This window comes from Chroicocephalus ridibundus, chromosome 15 (genome assembly GCF_963924245.1).
Source record: "Chroicocephalus ridibundus chromosome 15, bChrRid1.1, whole genome shotgun sequence".
NCBI lineage: Eukaryota > Metazoa > Chordata > Aves > Charadriiformes > Laridae > Chroicocephalus > Chroicocephalus ridibundus.
Genome location: NC_086298.1, coordinates 3,400,468 through 3,425,495, shown reverse-complemented (window position 1 = coordinate 3,425,495; position 25,028 = coordinate 3,400,468). Strand labels below are relative to the sequence as shown.

General features: G+C 47.0%; 1 protein-coding gene across 1 annotated transcript; it reads left to right on the top strand.

The window, feature by feature from the left end:
* TNFSF8 (TNF superfamily member 8) lies at positions 1 to 20,943 on the top strand. Its single transcript, XM_063353094.1, has 4 exons — positions 1 to 430; positions 6,924 to 6,969; positions 17,599 to 17,670; positions 18,218 to 20,943. The coding sequence occupies exons 1-4, from the start codon at positions 173 to 175 to the stop codon at positions 18,613 to 18,615; spliced, it is 774 nt and encodes a 257-aa protein (XP_063209164.1). The 5' UTR covers positions 1 to 172; the 3' UTR covers positions 18,616 to 20,943.
* Positions 20,944 to 25,028: the final 4,085 nt, after the last annotated feature.

Genomic DNA, 25,028 nt, shown 5'->3' with positions numbered 1-25,028 from the left:
AAGACTGCCGTCGCGAAATCCCTGATCAAGAACATGAAGCTCCTTCCCCTCTTCACGGCTGCGTCCTGCTTCACGCCCCCAGGTCCCTCTTTCTTTGTACTACAAGTGATGAAGTTTTTTTTCCAGATCACATGAGCCAGGATGAAGGGGGAAAATCCTGCCAGGAACAGAGATGGGCTGCAACTTGAACCTGATCAAGGGGAGATACAGAGCATACCCTGAGAGCTATATAAGAATGTGCTCGGCACAAGAGCAAACACTTTTTCAGGAGAAGCACTCTCATGAATCAGCCATGCATGTGAATGAAGACACCGTTTCAAGGAGGCTTGGAGCCACTAACAAAAAATGTTTGTATTCCATCATTGCTACCCTTTTTGCGTTACTCGTCTTTGCAATAGCCACCATCATGGTCTTAGTCGTTCAGAGGACGGTAAGCAATTTCTTACTTTATTCATTGACTTTTTTTTCTTCTTTTTTTTTTTTTTACTTTTTTTTTTTTTACTACTGCTTTCCAAAATATATCCTGTGGCCAGAAAATCTGATGTTGCCTCCTGTTATAAATGCATACTTATGAATTAGAGGAGAGAAAGATGAAACAAAGAGGGAGATGACAGAACTTTCTTAAAAAGAAGACCTTTCTTCAGAGGCAGCCTTAACTTCTAGCACACAATTTCTACTCTGTAAATGAAAGTGGAAAGCTCATAATCCCAGATGCAAGCCACCCTCTGTCCTAACTAGTTAGGAAGAGAGATCAGTGCCTCAGTGTCTGCTACCTGGTTTTATATGTCTCCTGTCGCTTCTACAAAGAGTGACCACTGTCCAAGACAGTCTGGTCTTGTCTGGTCATGTCTACATGTATTCCTCTGAAATATTGATAAATTTTAGTAATGGACATAGCACAAGACATCGCCATGTGTGACACGGTGTGATGCTGTCTGCTGGGATGCACCGTGATGTGGCGAAGCAGAGCTCTCTCAAACTACCCAGAGCACTGGATGGAGGCAAAGTAGCTCATTGCTGCTCTCTTTGTCAGTCCTCTTCTTGCGGTGATTTTTAATGCAAAAGTAGAGTTTTAGCAAGGATGACTGAAGGGTATTAATGAGGCAAGGTCTGACAAGAACAACTGCTCTCTCTGCCTACAGACATGTTTTTTCCTTCTAAAAATAAAGAGGATTGCTCTCAAATGGATCTGGGGTTGAATGGGGAATCAGTGAGACATTTACAGCTAGGGCAGAGGTACAGGTGGTGGTGAATATAAAAAGCGCATTTCTAATCTTACCAGAAACGTTGCCATGAACTTTACTGGGGTAAAATGACAGGTTAGAAGTTTTATAGGCTTTGAAATCTTATTGCAAAAATCCAAGTGCCGAAGTACCTCCTGATGTACTATTCAGAGAATGAAAGCAGCAACGTGGGGCTACTGGAGGAAGTTGGCCATGGACAACAAAATCTTTCAGCTCAATATTTTCTCTTACTAAATCTACCCTGTGCAATTTGTGTGTTTGTGTATGCACATTACCCAGAAATTAAACCATGAAGGCTTGACTGATAAGTCTTTAAGTTGCACCAGTGAAGAGTCATTTACCTGAAATCAGCGTTCTTCCAAAAAAGAAGCAGTTTGGGCACAGCTAGAATGAGACATGGGAGTTTTCAAGTGATAAATAGGGGGACATTAAGGGAGATCTTTAAAATAACAGCTTGGGTAATTACAGAATTGCCACAGCTTTCCTATATAATGACGCTTTCATTTGTACTTATTATGAAAGTAAGCATTAAATTACCCCGCCATCGGGATAAACGCAGTTACACTAGTTGCCAGAGGAACAATATTACTGGAAGAGTCAAGGTTTTCATTTAAAAGAGTAATGACATTATTGCAGCTGCTTTGGAAACGAGCTTGGCTGAAGGAAAAAATAGGAAGCTGAGGTGTGTGAGAAACACAAATAAAATCGAGCAGCAATTTTATGCTGTGAGAGGAATTTGGCAGTAAAAGCACAACTTTTGTTCTTGTTCTCAGGAAGCTGAAAGACCCCCAGTTCAAAGGCAGCATAGTCATTCTCCATCCATGACTGCTCTTGAATTTCCAGACCAGGGAACAGGTCTTGCTCCAAAAACACTTTAGCTCATGGTCACACTGGCAGCGTAAGGCTAGGCACAAACTATAAAAATACAGTTGTGGTTGGGCTGAGCATCTTGTATTATTGACCACAGTAGCTCCAGGACAGGAGGAGGCTGAGGGAGTTCTTGTACTTGGAGCCCCGTGTCTATTGAGTCCTGTTGCTGTAGGTAGTAGAGCATCATTAGTTGACTTAATTATTTTCTTTGTAACTTCTTAAGAGACAACTGACATTTTGTGTGATCAGCCTTTTGGGATGATCCAGTTTTCTCTCCAGATGTTGTCAGCTGGATTATGTGAGCGATCCTTGACCACAGGGGCAATGGCGGCAACTTCATGCCCCCCCCATGCTGAGCTGAGATAGATACTTCTATTTTCCTCTGTTCAAAGGAGTGTTAGAGGGTCTTAGGAACAATGCAGGCCTTGTGACCCATGTCTCGGGTACCACTGCATTAAGAGGAGACTTCTAGTGGCAAGCAGATCACACAGTCCCCTAGCCCCATTGAAGGTACATGGAAGTTGGCTGCTTGTCTTCCTTATCATGAATTTACACTTGCCAAGTTTAAGATGAAGGAAAACACACTGGAAAGGGAAGATCAAACTGTGTAGAAACAAGGCATTCTCATCACCCAAAATCTAGGTGCTCTGAATAAGGGAAATCCAACATGAAAGACCAAAACAAAAAAGCAACTGGGATTCCAAAGCCGCTTCTCTGAATCTAACACCACTTCTAACACATATTATCGCCCCGCACCCTGCATTTCACAACACCCCAAGAAATTTCCTTTACGGCTTGTTTTCAAGAAGGGTGGCACAGCACATTAGTGTCAGGCCTGGGAATTGTCATTTTTTTGAACTAAACTATGTTTTTTGGAAGTAACTGCGTGCAGTGCTGAAGTCAGGGTCATTTCTTCAGCTTTCATCTGCAGAAACCCTTGGCTTCAGGTCATTCCCTTGTCTCGATCTTTCACAAGTGACTTTATTTTTCTCTGGGATAAGAATAGTCACCGTACGATGGTCTGCAGCCTTCATTTTTTCTTCTTAACGCTGCTGTAAGAGTGCTAAAAGTGCCGCCCTTCTGCCTGCTGCACTTCACTACTACTGGTTATACGCATATATACACATCTACGTCGAGATTTATGTATATAGAGAGATATATGTAAAATCAGCAAAAGAGTATGGGACAGAAAGGACTAGACAAATGTAATTTTAAGACAGACCCTCGCAAATCTTACGCTGTAGTGCAAGGTATGCTGTATCAGACACCTAGGCCACCTACCTCTATGAGCAAATTCTGTGTGAATGTCCAAAGTCCATAATCTGGGATGGTCCGTCACTGCTCTGGATTTTGTAGACGTCCCATTTTTAAGCTCTAAACCGAGCGGACAAATCTTTTCAGCAGAGTTAAGGCACCAGTGTGGCAAATGCTAAGAGTCAGTGAGGGTATTTATATTTGCTGATCTAGTCTTCAAGGCTGCTGGAGTCAAAAATATAAAACCCCTTTAGCAGCGGGACTGCCGTAACCAGAAATCGCTCCTGCACCACCTGGCATGTTCCTGCACAGCCCGGGAGGTGGTTTGGGTCGGTTCAAAAACAATCTTGCCACGGGCTGCGCCTATTGGCCCCCTCTGGTGGACAACCCTGACAAAAATTAAAAGGGAAAAAAAACCAACAAACAAAACCAAAAACAAACGCTGAAAATTGCCCCTGAAAGCCGATTGCACGCTCGCTAAAGACCACAGGAAAACCACTGCAGCATTTTAGAAGAAAACTGCGCCGTTCCAACTCTTGCCATTACTATTCTGTACAGTGACGGCCACCTGTTGTCTAGAGGTGTCACTTTAATAGGTTTTGTCAGGGCTGGACAAACTGAATTTCACACGGGGCTCTGTTTCCTGTGATACTCATGATCAGATCAGCTGCGGGGAGGGCACTCCGCTTTCTGGAGTTTTCACGTCTAGTTTCAAACTTTGCCTCTTGGCAACTCAGAGCCACCTACCTAAAGTGCCACCGCCTGCCTTCCCCCTCAGCCAGGGACGGGCAATGATGGTTTGAGGCTGAGCAGACACACGGGAGAGCCTTGGGGCTTTTTTTTTTTTTTTTTTTTTCCCAAATGCCAAACTTCCTTGGAGGACAGCAGTCCAAAGGGCTCATCCCCGCAGAGCTGCTGTGCGGACAAGCTCTTGGAAGAGCCCTGGACCTACTTAAACCCACCCCAGGCCAATTTCTGGGGGACTGTGGTTTCAAGGTGTGTTTTCACACTTCAGAAACCTCTGCTTAAGTGAATATTCACAGTTCTGACAAAGGACATTAGAATGACCCTCTCGCAGCACCAGCCTGTCTCAGCTTGGGAAAATTTCTTGTAAAATCATTAAGGGAAAGAAGAAAGAAATTACTTTTGCTGGCACCTGATTATTATTTTCTCTAAAGAAGCAAACTCAAATTATTCTGCTTGTTGAGTAAAGACTGAGATTTTTCATCAGCAGCACTCGGATCGCTCCAGACTGGGTGAAATTCATTGTCATGAATTCTTCCTGAGCTGGCGCTGTAGAATTTAATCTCTTTGGGTTCCTACTGCGTGCCTCTTTGCATTCCAAATTACAGCATTACGTGCAATATTTTTTCTGTTAGAAAAGAAAGCGGCAATGCCAGTAATATTTCAAAGCAAGCACTATAGTTTTATTTGAATATCTACTCAATCGCCACTAAAATAAATTGCATTAGTATCTGCTACTTTCACCCACTGGGAGAATTCTCAGGTGAGAACACAATACATTACTACATTTTAGTTTTGTTTCTGTTGCCCTGAATACAAAGCAAGCTGCGAGCCATCAGCCTTGTCCTGCGTGCCGTGTCTGAGGGCGGGATGCGAGGTGAACACCTCACTAATGGGAATGTCTCAATCACTTTAGCACTGATTTCATTTAGGATGATCTAGCTGAGGACAGCGCATCACATTTCTCCCATGCAAAAACGCCTTTAATTCTCATCAGAGGTCAGAAATGCTCATACATTGCATTGAAAAGTAATGTTTCGCTGTGCCCTGAGTGCATGCGAGAGGGAGAGCCCACTACAAGGGTACGGCCGGCAGATGGTCCTTGGGAGGGTTTTCAGCTGTGACTGTTCTCAGTCCCACATTTGATGATGCGGTTGCATAGGATTCATGAGAGTTTGGGAGGGAGGATGTGGTATAGGGGACCAAAAAGCTTGGAAATGCCTGTTTTTTCAAACTCCAGCTCTAGAATCCCGTTCAGCTCCTAAGTCAGCAGCCTTCCTGCACAGCTTAGGGTGATCACCGGCAGAAACACCTTGTCTCAATACATAACATCTACCCTGTCTTAGATAGGTGTGGGGGGAGAAAACAAAGAAATCGGATATTACAGATACCCAGATCATGGAGCACCTTTGCCATTTCTGTCTGCAGGACACAGTGTTTCGGCATTAGACCAAAGAATGAGATTGTTTTGCTGGGATCAGATGCAGCTCTACACTTCAGTCATGGCTGAAAGTCGGTCACATTAGGCTGAAGTTTAATTAAAAGTATTCTTAAACATTTAAGGCTAGGACATTAAGTACCACAGACACAACATGACTTCTCTCACTGTCCAGCCACACCACGCGTTATCCTGTTTACACCCTGAATAAAGTGCTTACGTTTTAAGACCACTGTGGATGAAGTTGCCCCCCACCACAGACATAGTCTGCCTCATTTCTCCCAGGACATTATTAGATATATATGTTCTGCCAAAGCTGGTACCAGCTTCCCAGCTTTCTTCTTCTTGGATGTGTTAAATTTGTCCTGACCTGGTTAGCCCACAATTAGCCCAGGTAATTAGTATTGAGATAGGAGGAGCTGGTTTAGGCTAGCCTGAGCAAAAACCACTCTCTGATACTGAAATCGCTGTGGGACTCCTGGTGTGTGTGAGTGACGGGATGTGACACAGCGTTTCCAGCACTGAGGCACCCTCAGTACCTTTCCTTGGCTGTTGGGAGAATTTGTCTGCTCCTGGAGGGCATTGCTGGTCGTTTATGAGCTGTCAGTGACTTTACTTGCGTGGAAATAATATGCAAGCAGGCACAGGCTCCAGGGGTTTACGTCCGGGTGGCAGAGAGATGTGATAAAAAGAAGAAAGATCATGGATGAAGCCTATGACATCACACTTGGAGCACATTTCCTGAGCAGTTTTCATGCCATGTTGATTGGAGACAAGTTCCCATGACATTTTGACCCTTGGGTTTACATCCCAGCAAGAAGTAGGAGGAGAGGTGAAGCAGGACAACACTGTCACTCTCAGACCCATCTTGTGGCCGTACAGCTCTTATTTCCATCCAGCCACTGGCTTCTCAGGGATGGGCACTGGCTCTCAAGGGTGCTCAGTCCCGCTCTGTCTATCCAAGCTTTGCAAGCCACAGAGTGAGATTTTCAGGGCTTGTACTTCCAAAACATCCCCAACAAAAGCCACACGTGTTTCTTACAGCACTGAGAGAGTTGCTGGCTGTGTTGGAAATGTAGACTTTCTACGTTAGGAAAAAAGGGTAGTGATGAGGTGGTGGCTGAGTATGATATCTGGAGGAGTGCAGAGAGCTTGTTGGAGCTCTTTGCTCCACAGCAATCCCTCTCTGACCCGTGAGGCTCCATAGGAGCCATACGCTCTGCAGTGCCTGGCGCTGGCTCCCTGTGCGTCCGCCTGTGTGTTGCCTTCATGGCACGCAGTGGAAACTCTTAAGATTCACTTTTAAAGCAGGGCTGTACTTGAATATGTGTATGCTCGCAGAATAACCATCCCTTCTCTCGCTTCTCTTTCAGGCAGCTGGTCCCGCCACGGAGAGCATGGCAAAACCTATCAGGACAGGTAAGACACCTAAACTGACTATACATGCCGTTTGTCCCATCTGTAATGCAAATATTGCCCAGGATCCCAAATAAGCACATCACAAATTGTGCACAGCTTAACATTTCACGTAAAGTCTCTTCTTGATGAAAAGTCAAGGTAGTGGGGGGGGGGGCGGGAAAGAAGAAGAAGAAAAGAGCTTTCAAATTACTCGGTACCTCCGGAAACCAGCGCATGGCTGAGGAAATAACAGCTGTGTCTGAATCTGCCCTGAGGTGTCTCTGCAAGAGAGCCTTTTTGCCAGAGGATGTGAACATCGCTCTGACTATTAGGTCTTATGTTAAGGGCTGGCTCTTGCACATGTGGGCGTCACGTCCCCGTCTTCACAGGGCACGAGTGCAAATGTGTTGGCACATATTTCAAAACAACTGAAACGCCTCCCGTACTCCTCTGGCCTGGAGCAGTCATGTGTTTCCCCCCTGTTTGTGGGCAAAAGGAAGGGGCAAACGGAGAACAGCAGCATTAAGGAATTAAGACAGGCAGCGTATGAGCACAGGGAGTCCAAACTAGGAAAAAAATGTCTAGACTAGCAGAGACAGTGTACAAAAATTCTGCTTTTCCTCAGCATAAATCAAGAGGAGAACATTTTCTTTCATTGACGTTGCCTCCCTGGTTGCACGAGCCTTAACATCAAATATTTTGAGTTCTTGCAAAAGTTCATATTCAGTCCTGGAGGCTAAGAGATGCCATCGCCTCCCAGGCTACACATGGGGAAAACGAAGACAGTGTTCATCTAGAAGCATTCGGAGAAAAGGAAAATGAGGGTCAAGGTCCAGAGAGTCCTAATCGTGTAACCATCTTTTCTGCAGCTGCGCTTTTGCACACAGCATTTGGGCAATGCATACTCTATCTGGGATAGCTTTTGTATCTGGAATTCTCCTGTAGAGGGCTTTTTTCATCCCACAGGTCTCAAAGTAATCCCTGTCCATCCTTCTGTCCTTTCTGAGAAATTCCCATCTTGCCTAACTCCTTTTTTTTTAAATGTTTTACAATTCCTAGAGAGATTTTCTTCTGGAAAACATCTAGAGATGTTCCCTAAGACATTCTAAACACATATTGCTTTCTTTCTATCAACCTAAGTAGCTCTTCAAGTCTTTCTATGTCCTTCTTAAGTCCTCTAGTGCTGTATTTTATACCTGAAGTTCCTCAGAAATAAAGCAGGGTCTGAACAAACAAGGCAGATTTGGATAAGGGCGTTTGGACAGTCACATCACAGCCCCACTCCGGTGTGTCCCAAAAGGTGCCCAAAAAGGATCTTTATAAACCTAATAATGGGCTGCAAAGCATCAGCCTCACTGCCCATGGTCCCCCGAGATGATGGAGGGTCCCCAGTGGCTGCAAGGCGGGACGGCCCCGGAGCAGAACCTCCACTCCTGTAGAACAACGTAACCTCAGAGAAGTCACCAGAACTGTCCTGGTTTTCATGGCTGAGTTTTACTACCAGTTAGGAGGAGGTAGTGAAAGCTGCCGGTGTGGAGTCTTGGCGAAGCACGAGCGATACTGGCATGGATACTGGGTCTCACTAACCGGAAAGTGCATTGCAATCTGTCTATATATATATGTGTGTATCTATATTTTTTTTTTTAGTTTCATATCAGGCAGCCTGTGCCAATTGCTTTTTCTCCTCATCTATAACTGGCAGGTGCCAGGCAGGAGGAACGCGCTCTCTCCAGGAATGCAGAAGATGCCGTTTCATTAGCCAGAAAACTTTCTCTCTTTGGGTCAATATCAATTACAGGCACCCTCTTGCTCTGAATTCTGCTGCTAAATCTGAGATGATGCCATTAGTGAAAGACAAAGGAGGGAATGCCAGAGAAACCCCACAGGGCAGGAAGGGCTGCTGAAAGCTGTTTGCAGTGGGTGTAAGCGCTCTATCAGCCCACCCCTCGTTGCCTATCGCTCTCTGTTGTATGTCTCTGGCAGGGTAATGGAGCATTAAAGTGTAAGAGAATTACAATGGCCTTTTATTTATCTCTTAAAATGCATAAAGCGGGGCTAATTGATTAATATATCCCGGCGGGTAATTTACTGAGGCGCCCTCGGCAGGGAGCTGTGTCATACGCTGCCAGGCATCGCTTGCTGACTTCTAAGCAGGGAGCTGCAGCGACCGCTGCAAGGTCCCATCCCGCGGCTGCAGAGCAGCAAGACACGGAAACGTAAGAAACATTTCAGGACGGGGTCTGCGGTGAGGCTGAAGCTGCTGCGGATTTAGATTCGGATCCGTCTCTGTCTCTCAGGCTGCCCAGGTGCTGGTAGTGTTATTTAGGATCATAGAATGGTTTGGGTTGGAAGGGATCTTAAAGACCATTTGGGTGTATTTTGTACCCACCTTGCTCACAACAGGGCTTCGAAGCCCTGCATTGTAAAAATGGGCAAGAAAGGAAAAAATGAGCGTTGCTGGCTTGCCAGGTTGGTGCTCAGCCTTGCTCCAGCCCCGTGTCGGCACCGACGGGGAGGGTGAAGGTACCTCCTCGTGCAAAACATCTCGGAGGTGCTGGTGGGGGATGCAGGACAGCGCGAGTGGGAACAGCTGGGACTCAGGCAGAGACCGTGTTGTAATGGAAATGGACCGCGGCCCAGACACAGCTACCTCTCTGAATTAATTTTGTAATATTAAACCAGGGGAAACACGATGATTTCATTTAGATTTCCAATGAGATTATGTCCTATTGTTAGCTAAACACCAGCGGGCACTAGAGCGGATTTATAGAAGGTTTACGTCCCTGACTCAGCTGTCAGTCCTCAACGGATGGGTTTGCAGGAATCCGCAAGCCGTAGCTGAGAGCGATGCAATGTCAGCTAATTAAATGTTTGTGGGAAAAACGATATCGGTCTCCCCCACACGCCTGTGCCATTGTCAGTGGGGTACCTGAGCAACAGCGGGAAGGAATTAAATTCATCATGAACTAAATGTTTGTGAAATGTTCTTTCTGTGGAAATATTTCTCTGTGGAAACTCATCCACATTTCGTAAATATCGAACCACATACTCATGTGGTCCAGAGAAGTATTATTGCTAGATTTGTTTTTTAGAGGGAGTCACAGAGAACTTTATGACGTGCCAGCCTGTAGGGAGGTTCAGACCCCTTCATCTCCTTGCTGTCCTCTCCAAGCCTCATTTCCCCATAGATGTTGTAATCCTGGACTGACGGCTTTTCTTGTTATTTTGAGGCGTGATACCAAAATCTCTTCTCATTTATAAAAGGAAAAACCTGCACATACATACATACACACACACGCACTATAGATATTTTTGCCTGGCAGTAAGATCCATTGGCAGTTGATGGACAGATCAGGAAAGGAAATCCAGCACCTCATTCAGAGTTTCAACGAGAAATAGGTTCCCAAATAAAAACCTGGCTCCAAGAAATTAATATAATACAGGTGACATTCACATTCTTGCTTCCCTAGAGTAAATCATGCTGAAGCCAGTGAAGCAAACAAGCCTTTCCGGATTTCCAGCACTATCGCTGCGTGCAGTTTGCCCTTCTGCAACTAAATCTAGTCTCTTCCAGCCGGGAATTGTCCTGCTGCAACACTAATGAAACTGCCGGGCTGCTAGTCACAAATCCCATGATGGTGGCTTCTTCAGAAAGGGATATTTCCCGTTTAGACTATATAGATTATATAGATTTTTGTCTTCTCAGCTTCAGCACATGTATGTGTTTGTGTGCATGTGTGTAAGGTTTGGCCCACTCCTGGGTCAGGGCGGGTGAGCTGGGGTTCTCAGTTCAGAGAATTTTGGCAAGCCTGGGCTTGCAAATGTTAGAAAGAGTGCGCAGGCATCCTCCCAGGCAAGCATCCGGGGGAAACTGCAGCTAGACCGATTCCAGTTAGTCATAACGGGGGCTGGTTGCTTATTTAATATAATAATGAGATTATCAGTATTGCTACAAAATGCTGAATGTTAGATCTTCTGTCTCCCCAATACTTAAAACACAAGTTATAGATGAATAGATAGATAGATAGATAGATAGATGAATAGCTCATGAAATTATGCGACCTGTGCTATACGGAGGAGCAGGTTAGAAACTTGAATTATTTTGGCACTCTACAAGTTTTGCAGTAGTCAGGTGTGCGGTGACGAGTTCATAAAAGGTTCTTCCTAAATTTGAAGGAAAGAAAAGCATACTTCTAAAGTTTACGTTTTTGGAAGGGGGTAATGTTGAGTTCAGTCCCCTTTCAATGCGTGGGACCAGAGTGACAGTCCTTGGGCTCTCGAGGACCAAAGGTGTGTGTGTGACAGGCACAGCCACGAGCAGAGCCCAGGAGAGCATCATAGAATGTGTTGGGTTGGAAGGGACCTCTAAAGGCCATCTAGTCCAACCCCCCTGCAGTCAGCAGGGACATCTTCAACTAGATCAGGTTGCTCAGAGCCTCATCCAGCCTGGCCTTGGATGTCTCCAGGGATGGGGCCTCCACCCCCTCTCTGGGCAACCTGGGCCAGTGTCTCACCACCCTTAGTGTAAAGAACTTCTTCCTCATGGCTAATCTAAACCTGCCCTGCTCTAGTTTAAAGCATTGCCCCTCATCCTGTTGCTACAGGACGTCACCCAGCTGGCACTTGTCACAGCATCACTCAGCGGGGACGGTCCATCAGCACCAGCTGGCAGCTGTTTGCAGGGCACTTAACTGGAAGGAGAGAGTTAAAGATGGCGATGAGGGCTTCAGATAGTGGCTGCTGAGAAATAAAATTAGTTCTGCTAACTCCAGCATGCTGACAGAGATGTATGAAATCACCTTGCCTAATTTTATAAGCACTTAAATCTGTGGCGAGGATGGAGGAATTGAAAGCTGCTTGTTGCCTGCTCGTACTTCTTGTTGCCTGCTTGTACTTCTTTACTTAGTAAAACAAGTTCAGGTTTTTGACCTGCTCTTGTGCCTGTCCACACTCAGCCCCCAGCTTGCTGTAATGTCGTGCACGCTGCAGAGGAACCTCACTGTAAGAGGTGAGTGGTATCAGGGAAGCTTCAGAAACCCCATTTGAGGGGCTTTCCGTGTCTGGATAGCAGCACTTGGCACTCTGGCATGCTGCTTTCAGCTCGTGGTTTTACCGCCCTTTGTCCGTGCTCCTGTTATACCCATATGATATGGGGTGGGGAAACTGAGGCAGTCAGCAGCGAGGAGAGTTCCCCAGGCAGGGCCACATCTCCTTGGACCTGGCTGGCAGCAGCCCATGCGTCCACATGTCCCACAGCCCTTGGGTTCCTCCATGCTGGACGGGGTCCGGTTGTGTTTTGATGAGGTTCTTTCCATCTTACACCACAGGTGGAAATCATGGGAATGTCACTGAGGCTGCAGCTCCTCGGAGTCCCATTTCACAGTCCTGCGGCGCATCCCCTTTGGCTTGATGGGGAAAAGCCGGGGAAAAGCTGCATTAAGCTCATGGAAATAGTCTGTCCCTTTTCCTCAGGGCTGCACCCTCTGGATGCCCATCCTATGGTAAAAGGAGTGAGGAAGACAAAAGTGAATTATCTCCTGGTGGCTTCTTTAGGACAAAATAACCTAAATGGCTTCCTGCTAAGACTCCTTCCTTATCAGCAGGCTTCCTCAGAGCAGCCTGACCTACAGCCTCCGTGCATCGCAGCAGACAGTGAAACCAGTGTGGTCTCCTTGGTACTTAGTCCCAAACGTGGCTTTGCTTTTCCTCCTTCTCACAGTATTTTTAAGCTCATATAATCCTATTGACTTCAGCGGGATTACTTCTGATTTACACTGTTACTCGTGCAAAGCCAATTACGTGATGTGATTGAACATGTCCATCGATCAGTCCTGGAACTCTAGTAATTTCGGTCTCTCCTGGCTTCTGCTGAAATGTTTCAGATAAAAGAATTAACTTGAGAAATAAAACTAGAAAACAGTTATAAGCTGCCTCAGCAGAGCGAGAACCGGAAACGTCTCTATAAAACGATTTTTTTTTTCCATAACTTGCCTTCTCAGAAACACAGCTGATGTCACCAAATAAATGGTTCAAACACACGCAAAACTTGCTGACATCAATAAATGTAAGTACAGCTTTGGAAACGCAAAGTGCAGCTAGACGAGCGAGGGGTAGGTGTTGAGAGATGCCAGGAATATCCTGAGACAGCTCATGGCTGATGGGGCTCCCGGCAGCACCGGCCTGTCTGCATGCCGGCACAGCACTTCGCTGGCTTAGCAGATGTTGCAGGGCTGCAGCTTCCAAACTCTGCTTGAGCAGCAGGGGATTTTCTGCTTTAAAGGGTAAACCCCCTAAATGCCACCACGTTTCTGTAAAAATACTCTCCCTTCTTGCAGGACACCTGTAGGACAAGTGGGCTCAGGGCGCAGACTCTGCATTACCAGAAGGTGTTGCTATCACCGTAGCAGCTTCAGTTTGAAATAAGGGCCAGAAGGGTTTTCTCCTATCCTATGCCATATCTCCACATCTCTGCAGTGACTGTGTACTCACTAAACCACTATATTGACATGACTAAACATCAGGAAAGTAGGCTTTGGTATTTCTTTGGGGATTTCCAGTGCAGCCAAGGGACTTTGATACACGACTTACTCATTCTTGGAGCGCAGTGAGCACCTACTTCCCTCAAAAGTGTTTCAACTACCGAAGTCAGAGAAAGATTGCAATTCTTTCAAGATATGCACAGCTTCCTTCTCCAACAGTGAGTGCAATGGGTGCAATGTCAACCAGGCCAAGTGCAAGGTCCTGCACCTGTGTCAGGGCAATCCCAGGCACAAATACAGGTTGGGCGGAGAATGGCTTGAGAGCAGCCCTGAGGAGAAGGACTTGGGGGTGTTGGTGGATGAGAAGCTCAACATGAGCAGGCAAGGTGTGCTTGCAGCCCAGAAAGCCAACCCCATCCTGGGCTGCATCAAAAGAAGTGTGGCCAGCAGGTTGGGGGAGGTGATTCTGCCCCTCTACTCCGCTCTGGTGAGACCCCATCTGGAGCACTGCGTCCATCTCTGGAGTCCTCACCACAAGAAGGGCATGGACCTGTTGGAATGGGTCCAGCAGAGGGCCACGAAGATGCAGGGAGGGCTGGAGCCCCTCTGCTGTGAGGACAGGCTGAGAGAGCTGGGGGGGTTCAGCCTGGAGAAGAGAAGGCTCCAGGGAGACCTTAGAGCCCCTTCCAGTCCCTGAGGGGGGCCTACAGGAAGGATGGGGAGGGACTCTGGATCAGGGAGGGGAGCCATAGGATGAGGGATAATGGTTTTAAACTGAAAGAGGGGAGATTTAGATGAGATATCATGACGAATTCTTTCCTGTGAGGGTGGTAAGACACTGGCACAAGTTGCCCAGAGAAGCTGTGGCTGCCCCATCCCTGGAGGGGTTCAAGGCCGGGTTGGATGGGGCTTGGAGCAACATGGGCTGGTGGGAGGTGTCCCTGCCCAGGGTAGGGGGGTTGGAATGAGATGAACTTTAAGGTCGCTTTTAACCCGAACCATTCTATGATTCCACGTTACAAATCACCAACCAGCGACACTCGTGTGTGGGACTGGCTTCTCCCTGATTTATCCATCCTCCTGACCAAGGACCTCTTAGAAGTGAGGCCATGCAGATACTGCGAGGGTCTGGAGATTTGAATCTCTTTTTTGTACCCTTAGTTTCAGGAATTATATGACACTTAAGATCCTTGTCTCACTCTGCATTTAGTAGACAACTCCTTGTTTGTGTAAGAAACAAGAAATATGTCATCTGATGTCATGGAGTAGCATCAAGATTTAGTAGAACTCAGTTTTGTTTATTAACCCGTCCTTCAGAGACCCTTGTAGGGTGGGTGACTCTTATACCAGTTTTATACACTGAGTCACAGGAAAATGTAAGTGATTTGTGTTCCCTGGGAGAGAGGCGTATAATTTGGTAAGGCTTTACTGAAACTCCATACTTTGTTCCTGGTATTCAGCTGCAGAATAAAACACAGGAAATTCCCAGTGTCCCATCTGAGCTCCTGTGCACATCCCTTCCGCAGCTGCAGCGGGGCCAGGAGATGTAAAAAAGGAGAGCCAATGCAGTGAGAAATAACCATTCACCTGTGTCATGGTTTAAGCCCACGCTTGCTCACTCCCCCAGGCTGGGATGGGGAAGAGAATCAGAAATGTTAAAGTGCGGAAAAACTTGTGGCTTGAGATAAAGACAGTTTAATAGGTAGAGCAAAAGCTTCACACGCAAGCAAAGCAAAACAAGGAATTCATTCACTGCTTCCCATCACAGGCGGGTGTCCAGACAGCTCCAGGAAAGCAGGGTTCCATCACACATAATGGTTAATTGAGAAAACAAATGCCATAACTCCAAATGTCCCCCGCTTCCTTCTTCTTCCCCCAGCTTTATATACTGAGCATGATGTCATATGGCACGGAACGTCCCTTTGCTCACTTGGGGTCAGCTGTCCCAACTGCGTCCCCTCCCAAGTTCTTGTGCACCCCTAGACCGTGCTGGCAGGGTGGTGTGAGGAGCAAAAAAGGCCTTGACTGGTTAACAGCAACCAAAACCACCAGTGTGCTACCAACACTATTCTCATCCCAAATCCAAAACATAGCACTGCACCAGCTGCCACCAAGAAAGTCAACCCCATCCCAGCCGAAACCATGACAACCTGTCTGTATATCCACTGGGATATACACTATTTTCCAGAATCTGTATCTTGTCTGTGTATCGATATGCCTGTGGGTTGCACGGGGCTGTACAAACTCTGCTCTGCACAAGCACAAAAGAAAGGAGGATTAATCAGTGCCATTCACTAAATGACCAATAAGGTGAGAAGAGGAAAAGCTTGCACAGAATAATGTAAAGGTGGAACGTGGCTGGAAAGGAGACGAAACGCGAGGTAAAGCAGTGGGGTGCAGGGTCTGGGATTCAGGAGCTGGGATATCGGGATGCAGTCAGTGCCCGGATGCAGCGTCTGGGAAGCCATCCCAGGATGTGGCGCTGAGACGCAAGAGGTAGGAACTGGGATGCGGAACTGGAATGCAGGCCCTGGGATACTGTTCCAGGATGCAGTGCTGGGATGCAGGAGATGGGACACTGGGATAGCAGGGTCTGGGATGCCATCCCAGGATGTGGTGCCAGGATGCAGGGACTGGGTTGTCATGCTGGGCTGCACTACTGGGATGCAGGAGATGGGACACCGGCATGCAGGGTCTGGGATGCCATCTCGAGTTGTGGTTCCGGGATGCAGGGTCTGGGATGCTGTCCTGAAATGCAGTGCTGGGATGCAGGAGAAGGGACACCGGGGTGCAGGGCCTGGGATGCCATCCCAGGATGTGGTGCCGGGATGCAGGGACTGGGATGCCATGCTGGGATGCAGTGCTGGGATGCAGGAGATGGGACACCGGGATGCAGGGCCTGGGATGTTGTCCTGGGATGCGATGCCTGGATGCAGGAGAAGGGACACTGGGATGCAGTGTCTGGGACGCCATCCCGAGTTGTGGTGCCGGGATGCAGGGTCTGGGATGCAGGAGAAGGGACACCGCGATGCAGGGCCTGGGATGCCATCCCAGGATGTGGTGCCGGGATGCAGGGACTGGGATGCCATGCTGGGATGCAGTGCTGGGATGCAGGAGATGGGACACCGGGATGCAGGGCCTGGGATGTTGTCCTGGGATGCCATGCCAGGATGCAGGAGATGGGACACCGGGATGCAGTGTCTGGGACGCCATCCCGAGTTGTGGTGCCGGGATGCAGGATCTGGGATGCAGGAGAAGGGACACCAGGATGCAGGGCCTGGGATGCCATGCCAGGATGCAGGAGATGGGACACCGGGATGCCGGGTCTGGGATGCTGTCTCGGGATGCGGTGCCGGGATGCGGGGCCGGGCCGCGGAGCCCGGCGGTGCCGCAGAGCCGCCCGCATCCCCGTGCGCGGCCGCGGGGGGGCGCGGTGGCCGCACGCCGCGGGACGGAGCCGCCGCCCGGCGCCCAGCGGCGGGGCAGCCCCGGCGCCTCCCCGTCCCCGCGCCTGGGCCCTGGGGCATTCCCGAGACACGCAGCTGCCTTCGGCACTGAACCGGGGTGCCGGGGGGGTGCGAGACCTTCCCCGCAGCAAAGCCGTCCTGGCTCCTCTGGCGGGCGGTTATCGGGTCTCGACGACCACCGGCCTCCCCTAAAGCCCGGGCGACATCCACATTTTAACTGCGAGAGAACAGAGCGGCGTTTCGAAAGCACCCAAAGAGCCATTTTCAGAAATATGTACCACTTAAACCTTGAAAAGCTTCTTCCTGTGATTTCACCGTACAAATAATATGGTTAAATTAAGCTTACCTGCGCACAGCTTCTATTTGTAAGAAGGAGAATAAGAAATACAATTTCTTGGACTGATAGCTGCAATCTACCGGAGCTTTAGATTGATCTGAATTTACCAATCGACTTGCACTGCTATGAATTCCCTGTACAGATCAGATATTAATCGGCCAAGGAGTAAGAACCAGCTCTCCTACCTACGCGCTCTTCTAGCTGCTGCTGCTTGTTGCTTTGGAGCTGCTGCTGTGGAGTTTGCCCGTAGCGCAGTTACAGCAAATAAGTGAAGTGCCAAATGCCGACAGCACTTTACACTACCAAAAAAAAAAAAAAAAAAAAAAGCAAAACCAGGAGTGGTCACTTAATCTGTTGTTTCCTTCAGGGAACACCTCCGAAGAGCATTTAAGAATCCTACAGAATGTCCCGATCAAGAGAGCCGCTGCGTACATGAGAGGTCAGTGGGGAGCCCAGCGGAGGGCAGGTGTTGGCAAAGAGGTTGCAGAGCTGGCTGAGGAGCAGGCTGTTCCTGTCATTCAGACTGGTTTTGGTGGCAAATAGCTTTCTGAACAAATGGGCATTTTATAGGAAAAAATTCCTTAGCTTTCCGGAAATGTGGGTGTGTTTGGTAAACCCCCTATCTGATCACTTGAGGTTTTTTTAACTTGATAAGAAAAAAAACCAAAACAGATACCTTCCACACACAAACACATGAATATACATCTTCATTATTTCCCTTCAAATATTGCAGAAGGCCATTTTACTGCATCTCCCTGACTTGGGATTCCCAAGAGCTGTGTAAGCTGGAAATTTTTAACACCTCACGTCCATGTGTGAACTCCCAGCCAACCGGCCAGGGCCTTTTCTTGGAGCTTCTTGCAGGAAAACCACTGAACAGATATCTCCATTTACCAGGAAATACACTGCTGCAAGTCACGTTAGGCTGAGTTCAGGTCACTAGATCTCAGTGGCTCATTTTAAAATTTGTTTGCTTTCCTTTCTAGTGTCCAGTCCAGTAAACAGTTCAAAACTGAGCTTGGTCGAGAAGGGTATTTGTGAAGACATCCAGTGCAAGAGTGACGAGGTGGTGATAAGGACACAAGGCCTCTACTTGATCTATTGCCACTTGAACTTGCATTTTCCCAACTGTTCCAACAGCCCCACCGACCTCAAGATCGAGCTCCTTGTGAATGACAAAGTCAACAGGCAAACATTATCCACGTGGTGCGTGTCAGAAACGTGCCAAGAAAAGATTTTTAAGACCTTGTTCCAGCTCCATTTGACATACCTGAATGTGGAGGACCGAGTATCAGTAACACTTAATCATCCTAAATTCTTGAATGAAGTTTCTCTTCCCAATGAAAATGTTCTTGGGGTTTTGAGGTATAGCGATGAAATGTGAGCAGCTCTCTGACTTCCCACTGCTGCCCAGATTTATCTTTCTCTGAACAACAGTAGCCTGCTTTTACTAGGCAACACCTTGTTTTAAATTTCCTATCTTACCTCATCGCTAGGGTAAACAAGGAAATTAGTGAGTGTCCCAGAACGAAACCTAAAACACTGCAAGACCCACACGTGACAGATTCCTCTGGTTTGGCTCAGGGTAGGATTGTTGTTGGACTATCCAGCTTAGAACCCACAGATCTGCCAATGGTTCCTCAAAACAATACAGCTTAAAAAGTAACCAGATTATGGGAAGAATACACAATATCGAGAGTTTTTGGCTAATGGACCGCTAGCAAGGTGCCTGCGCTCAGGGGATGGGGAAGTCTTTTCAACTGAATTTTATGGAGTGGTATTTTGACGTGTTCTTTCCAAAAAACCAAGAGTCAAAGATTGTAATCGAGGCTTTCTTTACAACTGTAGCATGCAACCACAACGCTAGGATAGTTTTATGGGTAGATCACACAAAAGCAAAGATGATGAAATTATTGACTTTCAGGCTGGTAGCTAGAACTCTGGGACAGGACAGAGGAGATACGGGACTTACGGAGTATTTCTGTGCTGCATTCTGCTATGGACTTTATGCAATTTACTTCCAAGTGTCTTCCTTTTCACTACTTATCCATCTTTTCTATTTAAATATTAAGCTCTCTGGGGCAGAGACTTTCTATATGCACCACGCTCGGCCTCTGTTCTCACTTGGGGTTTCTAGACCTTGTCATAACAAAAATTAAATAGTAGTCTGGTTGTGCCACATGACAAAGTTCATTGCGATACATTTTCCTCGAACCCGGTACTGCCTGCCAGCACCCTGAGTGACACCCGACCGCACCGGTGTGTAAATACACCTCTAGCGCCCGCACTTTCTGAAAATCCAAGATTCAGATCTGAGGCCCAGACTTTCCCCAAGACAATTTCAGACCTGGCCCTCAGCTGAGAGCTGTGGTGTTTGCACAGTCCAGAGGATAGATGTTATCTGAGCTTCTTTGGCTGACTGGGAAGCTTAGATAATGAAGGATGAAAGAGTAATAAGTAACTTCTTATATTCTATGAGTTGCAGTAACACAGGCATTTACTTGAAATGTAATTCTTACAGTGTGGGGAGGGAAGGGACCAGAAAGTTAAAAAAGGCGGTACCAGTTCACTCTTTCCTCTTTTCCCTTCATCTCTGAGATCCTACTAAGGTCTATTTTCATTGCTATGTGACACTTATTCCCCTAGCATACCTGTACTTTCTTTCCTTAACCTGACTAGAGCTTGGTGACGTGTTCACTTCAAAAGACTGAGTCATAGATTTAGTTTTTGGCTTCAGAAACTCAGCAAGTGTTTTATTTTTCAAGCTCGGTTGCCAACTGATGTAGCTTAGCTTGTGAGAGCACACTCAAAATACTCCTGATAGCAGTAATTTGCTCCTTGTTATGTCACCAGAACCTCATGGTACGTGTTGGTGAGGTGACGAAACCTCACCTCGTGACCAGGTGACTGCAAAATACACAAGAAACTTTCAAAGGGTCACGAGTAATTGATGTGATTCGTTGCTAGAGGTGCCCAGGTTCTGCTTTGACAAACGTTGATGAAAACAAAAAAATCCTTTTGCTATTAATTGCTGGGGGGGGGGCGGGGGGGGCGGGGAAGGAAAGAAGAAAACTAAACCCATGTTTTCTCTCTTTCTTTTCCCCTTAAAGAAAAGAAACTTATTTTTATAAGAGTTAGCTTACCTTGCCTATGACATTGCAACCTCTACTGGGATCTCCTCACCCCTCCGGACACTCTAAATCTCTCATGTCTCTGAATAGAGTTTCTAACCGTCATCTGCCTCGATACGCACCACTAATGCTCAGAGACGTTTAAGCAAGGCTGGCAGTCAGGAATCATAGCTCCTGAATATAGAAAAGGCAGCTAATGAATGAAAATACGCATTCACTCAGACATACCACCCCCGCCACCTTTTCCTGAAGGCTTTGAATTGAAAGAGAAAGACCATTCTTTTAAAAAATAAAGCCGCTCTCTGCATAGGATGATTTTATTCTATTATTTTGCCAGATGGAGAAAATCCTGACAAAGCAGTGCTAAGCTTCTCAGCCCCAGGCTTTTTAATACCACAGAATAAAGCAATCTGGCCTCTACTCCGTTGCCTCTGAGAAATAAGAATAAATTATAGCCATAAAGAGAGCCCATTAATAGTGTGCAATTTCGCCATCAGTTATAAAAATGTTAAATAGCTTTCACTGAAACAAGGCCCTGAGCCAAGCAGCAGCCTCCCCTCTTTCTGGCAGACTCCAAGTCACCTCGCTCTGTCATCCTTTTTCCTTCTCTTATTTCCTAGTTGGTTTTGTTGGGTTTTTTTTTGAAGCAGGTCATCTTTGACAACAACCCTCTACTTAAAAAAAAAAAAAAAAAAAAAAAAAAGAAAAGAAAAGGTCCAGGCTGCTCCTTCGCACAATGCCACGTCTTTTCAGCAACATCAACAGCAACGCACTTTGGGGAACGACCCGTTCCCATGGTCTCAGCTTCATCCCCGTGTGCAGCAGACGAGCTTTTCTGCAGGAGGGTCCTCAACTCTTCCGAGGAGCATCTCAGGCCTCCAGACCCTGCCCTGCGTCCCCACCGCAGGGCTGAGGCCATGAGAAAGGGGCGGGGGGCCACTACCAAAAGCACTGAAGTCACGGAGAAATGGTGAAAATTCCTCCCCTTGCCCTCAGATGTGGCAAACGTGTGGCTTTCTGTGCGTCTGCTCGATTGCTAACTTGACCAGAAACAGGAAGCACCAGCAATCTCACAAGGAAGTCTGCTCTGTTGAGGTTTCTTGGCCCTTCTCAGACACTGAACAAGATGCACTCTTAAACTGTTTTCTGCTTGGCTAAGGAGCATCTATGGGAGTTAATATATGCCATTAGTCATAATCATGTTTGACAGGGAAAAAAAAAATGCTTATTATTGGCTTAATTCTGGCTGTTGTTAATTGCGATAGAAAATTTTAATAGGAATTTAAATAGAAGTCAGGTCAATGCAATACACTTCCACCCAAGCTCACCCGGGGGCAGCAAACCAAAATCTGATCAAGTTTAAAATCAGAGATTACGGAGCTGGATCTCAGCTTCACCAAAGCTGTGAAGACTTTGAAACCAGGACTGCAATTAGACTTCACAAGGCCTGATGACACCTCCCGTGAAATTGGCCTGAACCCAAACTCCTCAAAGCTGAGATCTGAAAACCAGGTCATGGCTTATCTGAGACAGATTTCATTATTCGGGCTATGCAAGCGCTTACTGAGGGACTTGGGAGTTTTGCATTCACTTCACTTCTGGTTTTGTTTAATTTTATTTTCTTCAGCACTTCCCACAGGGAGGAAATATCATAGTCACTTAGAGAGAAATCCTTTACTGTGCCACGAGCCAAACCAGGGGCTGCGCGCTGCCTAAAAACGCACGGCCGTCATGTTTTAAAGATCCCATTTGGATCAGGAGTACATGGACCACCTTCTGCAAGGTGACTACCTGACTCTGGGCTCCTCGTATGTGCTCAGATTCCTTTGGAGAGCAAAGAGCATTCTGCAGCATCCTTGGCCACTTGCTCATGCTCTTAAATTAATATGATTATTCTTCATAATGTCGTTAGACGCAAAAATTACAAGCAGCTCTATTTTTTTCCAAGCACCCTGAAATTAATGTAAGATTATTAACAGGTTTATTATAACCTGCCTTATTAACAGGTCTTTAAAAATTGGAAGTGATACAACTTGTGTTTGGTGTGAATAGCAAGGACAAACCTCAAAGCAAAGGCAGCTTCTGTAGGAGGAATAACTGTAAAAACACAAATTCTGACAAGGAACACTTGTGACAGCAGGAGTTGCACTCAGTGACCTCAAAAACCTCTTTCAGCCTTGGCTTTTTATGGTTATAATAGGCTCAGTTTCAAGAAAGTATGATGGACACAGGCTTGGAAAAATGTTTTGTACCATTTCTGTATTCTGCAGCCGTCCCATCCTCAACCCCTCCTGAGGTACCTCCACTGAAGTGGTTTAGATCCCCCATTTCTCTTTTCAGCATTGAGCCCAGGAGCTCAAAGATTTGGGGTGGAGCAGGGGAGAGCCCAAAGAAGGGCAGTATGGCACATTCTGAAATTCCAGTGCTTCTAAGGAGAGTGAAGGCGGTGAGCCCCCAGAGCCCAACATTTGCATCAGGGCCAGAGCGTCACCCCCTCCACGCTCAGCATCTCCTCTGGGCTGCAAAGGGCTCGCTGCAGGCAGCAGCCACCCTCCTCTGTTGCAAGACGAGGATGTTGTACACCATGGGTAAAGTCATCAGCTTATCCTGCAGTATTGGCACACCGTTTCCCTTCAGCCATGTCCACAGCAGCTAAATTTAGGATCCCTATTTCCCTCTATAGCCAGCGTGAAGCAAGAACCCGCAGGAGGTGAGTCACAGCCCCCAAAATAGCTGCTACATAAGACAGCGTCAACTGTTGAAGGAGCAGTCAGTCCAGTCACCGGGTCCTCGGTCTCAACAGCTTCATTCAGTTCAAAACAAATAAAAGATTATTTCATCTGTGGATTTATAATGTATGGAGACTTTCTACTGATAATGTACGAGCGCTTTCTACAGCTTCCCACGGAGCGCTGCCCGTGCTTTGAGGCTGTGTGCGGCCGGTGGGAAGCCCACGGCTCTCCGGCAGAATACGTTTGTAAGGTAAAACACAAAGGCCAACTAAGATTTATGGATGCAAAAGAGTAAGATTTTCCTGTTTAGGTCTTTTTCATTCCCACCAGCACCTATTGCTTGGACTTGTCCAGAACTGATAGAGGGAGAGCGACATTTTGGAATTAAGCACCAACTCAGTGCTCAGGTTTTGAAGAGACTGTTTTCTCATCTAAAACTGTTTAGTAAATATTTGACAATTTTTTGATCCCTTCAGTTGACATATTTTTAATTTCCTTGTGTTTCTATTATCTTGCATCTTCCCCTCTTTGCTTCTATTTTTCAGTCTCTATTTCTGCATAAAAATGGATGGGAAAAAACAAATAAAACATAAAGTAAGGGGGGGGGGGGGGCGGGGCGGGGGGAATGGAAGGAAACCAAAGAAGTGTGGAGAATTGGGGAAAAAAAACCCTGTTTGAACAGTTAAATGAGCTCTACAGAAGCTCTGACTCCAAGGATGCGAGTGAATATTGGCATATGCAACAATCTGAAAATGGGTATTTCTAAAGCTTATGCTTCAGAGGGTGAATAAGTTTAATGCTTAAAAATAAGAATTTTATGTAATTTTTTAACACTTTATATGAATGTAATTCCGGGGGCTTCAACCAAGTTCCTCAAGCTTGACAGTGGTAGAAGAGCAGAACTTCTGCCTCTGGCAAGCAGAATTGTGTGCAGTATAGCAGAGCCTTTATATTTAAAGGGTATTTTTTTCATGTATAAACCTGACTGTGTTGTGAGACAGTTCGTTGGGGGCTTCAGCAATAGACACATATGAAATGTCAAAATATTATTATCATGTAAAATTAAATCGTTCTGTGTTAATTATTGCAGTTTAAATATTGGGGGCATGGGGTTTTCCTGAATAAACATGTCTGATTCGTAACACAGTGGTAAGTGTGTCTTTAATCCCCTTCAGCTGTGTCACAGAGCGTGTCCCCAGGTAGGTACCTGTACAGACCCGATCCTGCAGCCTACCCAAACGCAAAACTATTCCTTATGGGCGACTTCACCTCATGCTGGACCACAGCAGCCCTTTGGGCTACCTGCTCAGGCAGGGGGCCACAGCGAGCATCTCCCCTTCTCCAGGAGCGTGGACCCTCAGAACGGCTGTAGCATCGTGCGTACACGGGTCTATTTGGTCTTTTACTGACTACGGTCCTGAGGCTACGGAAATGCTTGTGAAGTGATGGCTGGTTTAAATGTGTTGTGATGATCTCCTGGGGTGCATTAAAACGAGCGTGGCCAGCAGGTGGAGGGAGGTCATCCTCCCCCTCTGCTCTGCCCTGGGGAGGCCACAGCTGGAGCACTGGGTCCAGTGCTGGGCTCCCCCGTTCAAGGACAGGGAACTGCTGGGGAGAGTCCAGTGGAGGCTGCAAAGATGATCAAGGGACTGGAGCATCTCTGTGCCGAGGAACGGCTGAGAGCCCTGGGGCTGTTCAGCCTGGAGAAGAGCAGACCGAGAGGGGATCTCATCAATGCTCAGCAATATCTAAAGGGCGGGTGGCAGGACGATGGGGACAGGGTCTTTTCAGTGGTGCCCAGCGACAGGACAAGGGGTAACGGGCACAAACTTGAGCATGGGAAGTTCCACCTAAACATGAGGAGGAACTTCTTTGCTGTGAGGGTGGCAGAGCCCTGGCACAGGCTGCCCAGAGAGGTGGGGGAGTCTCCGTCT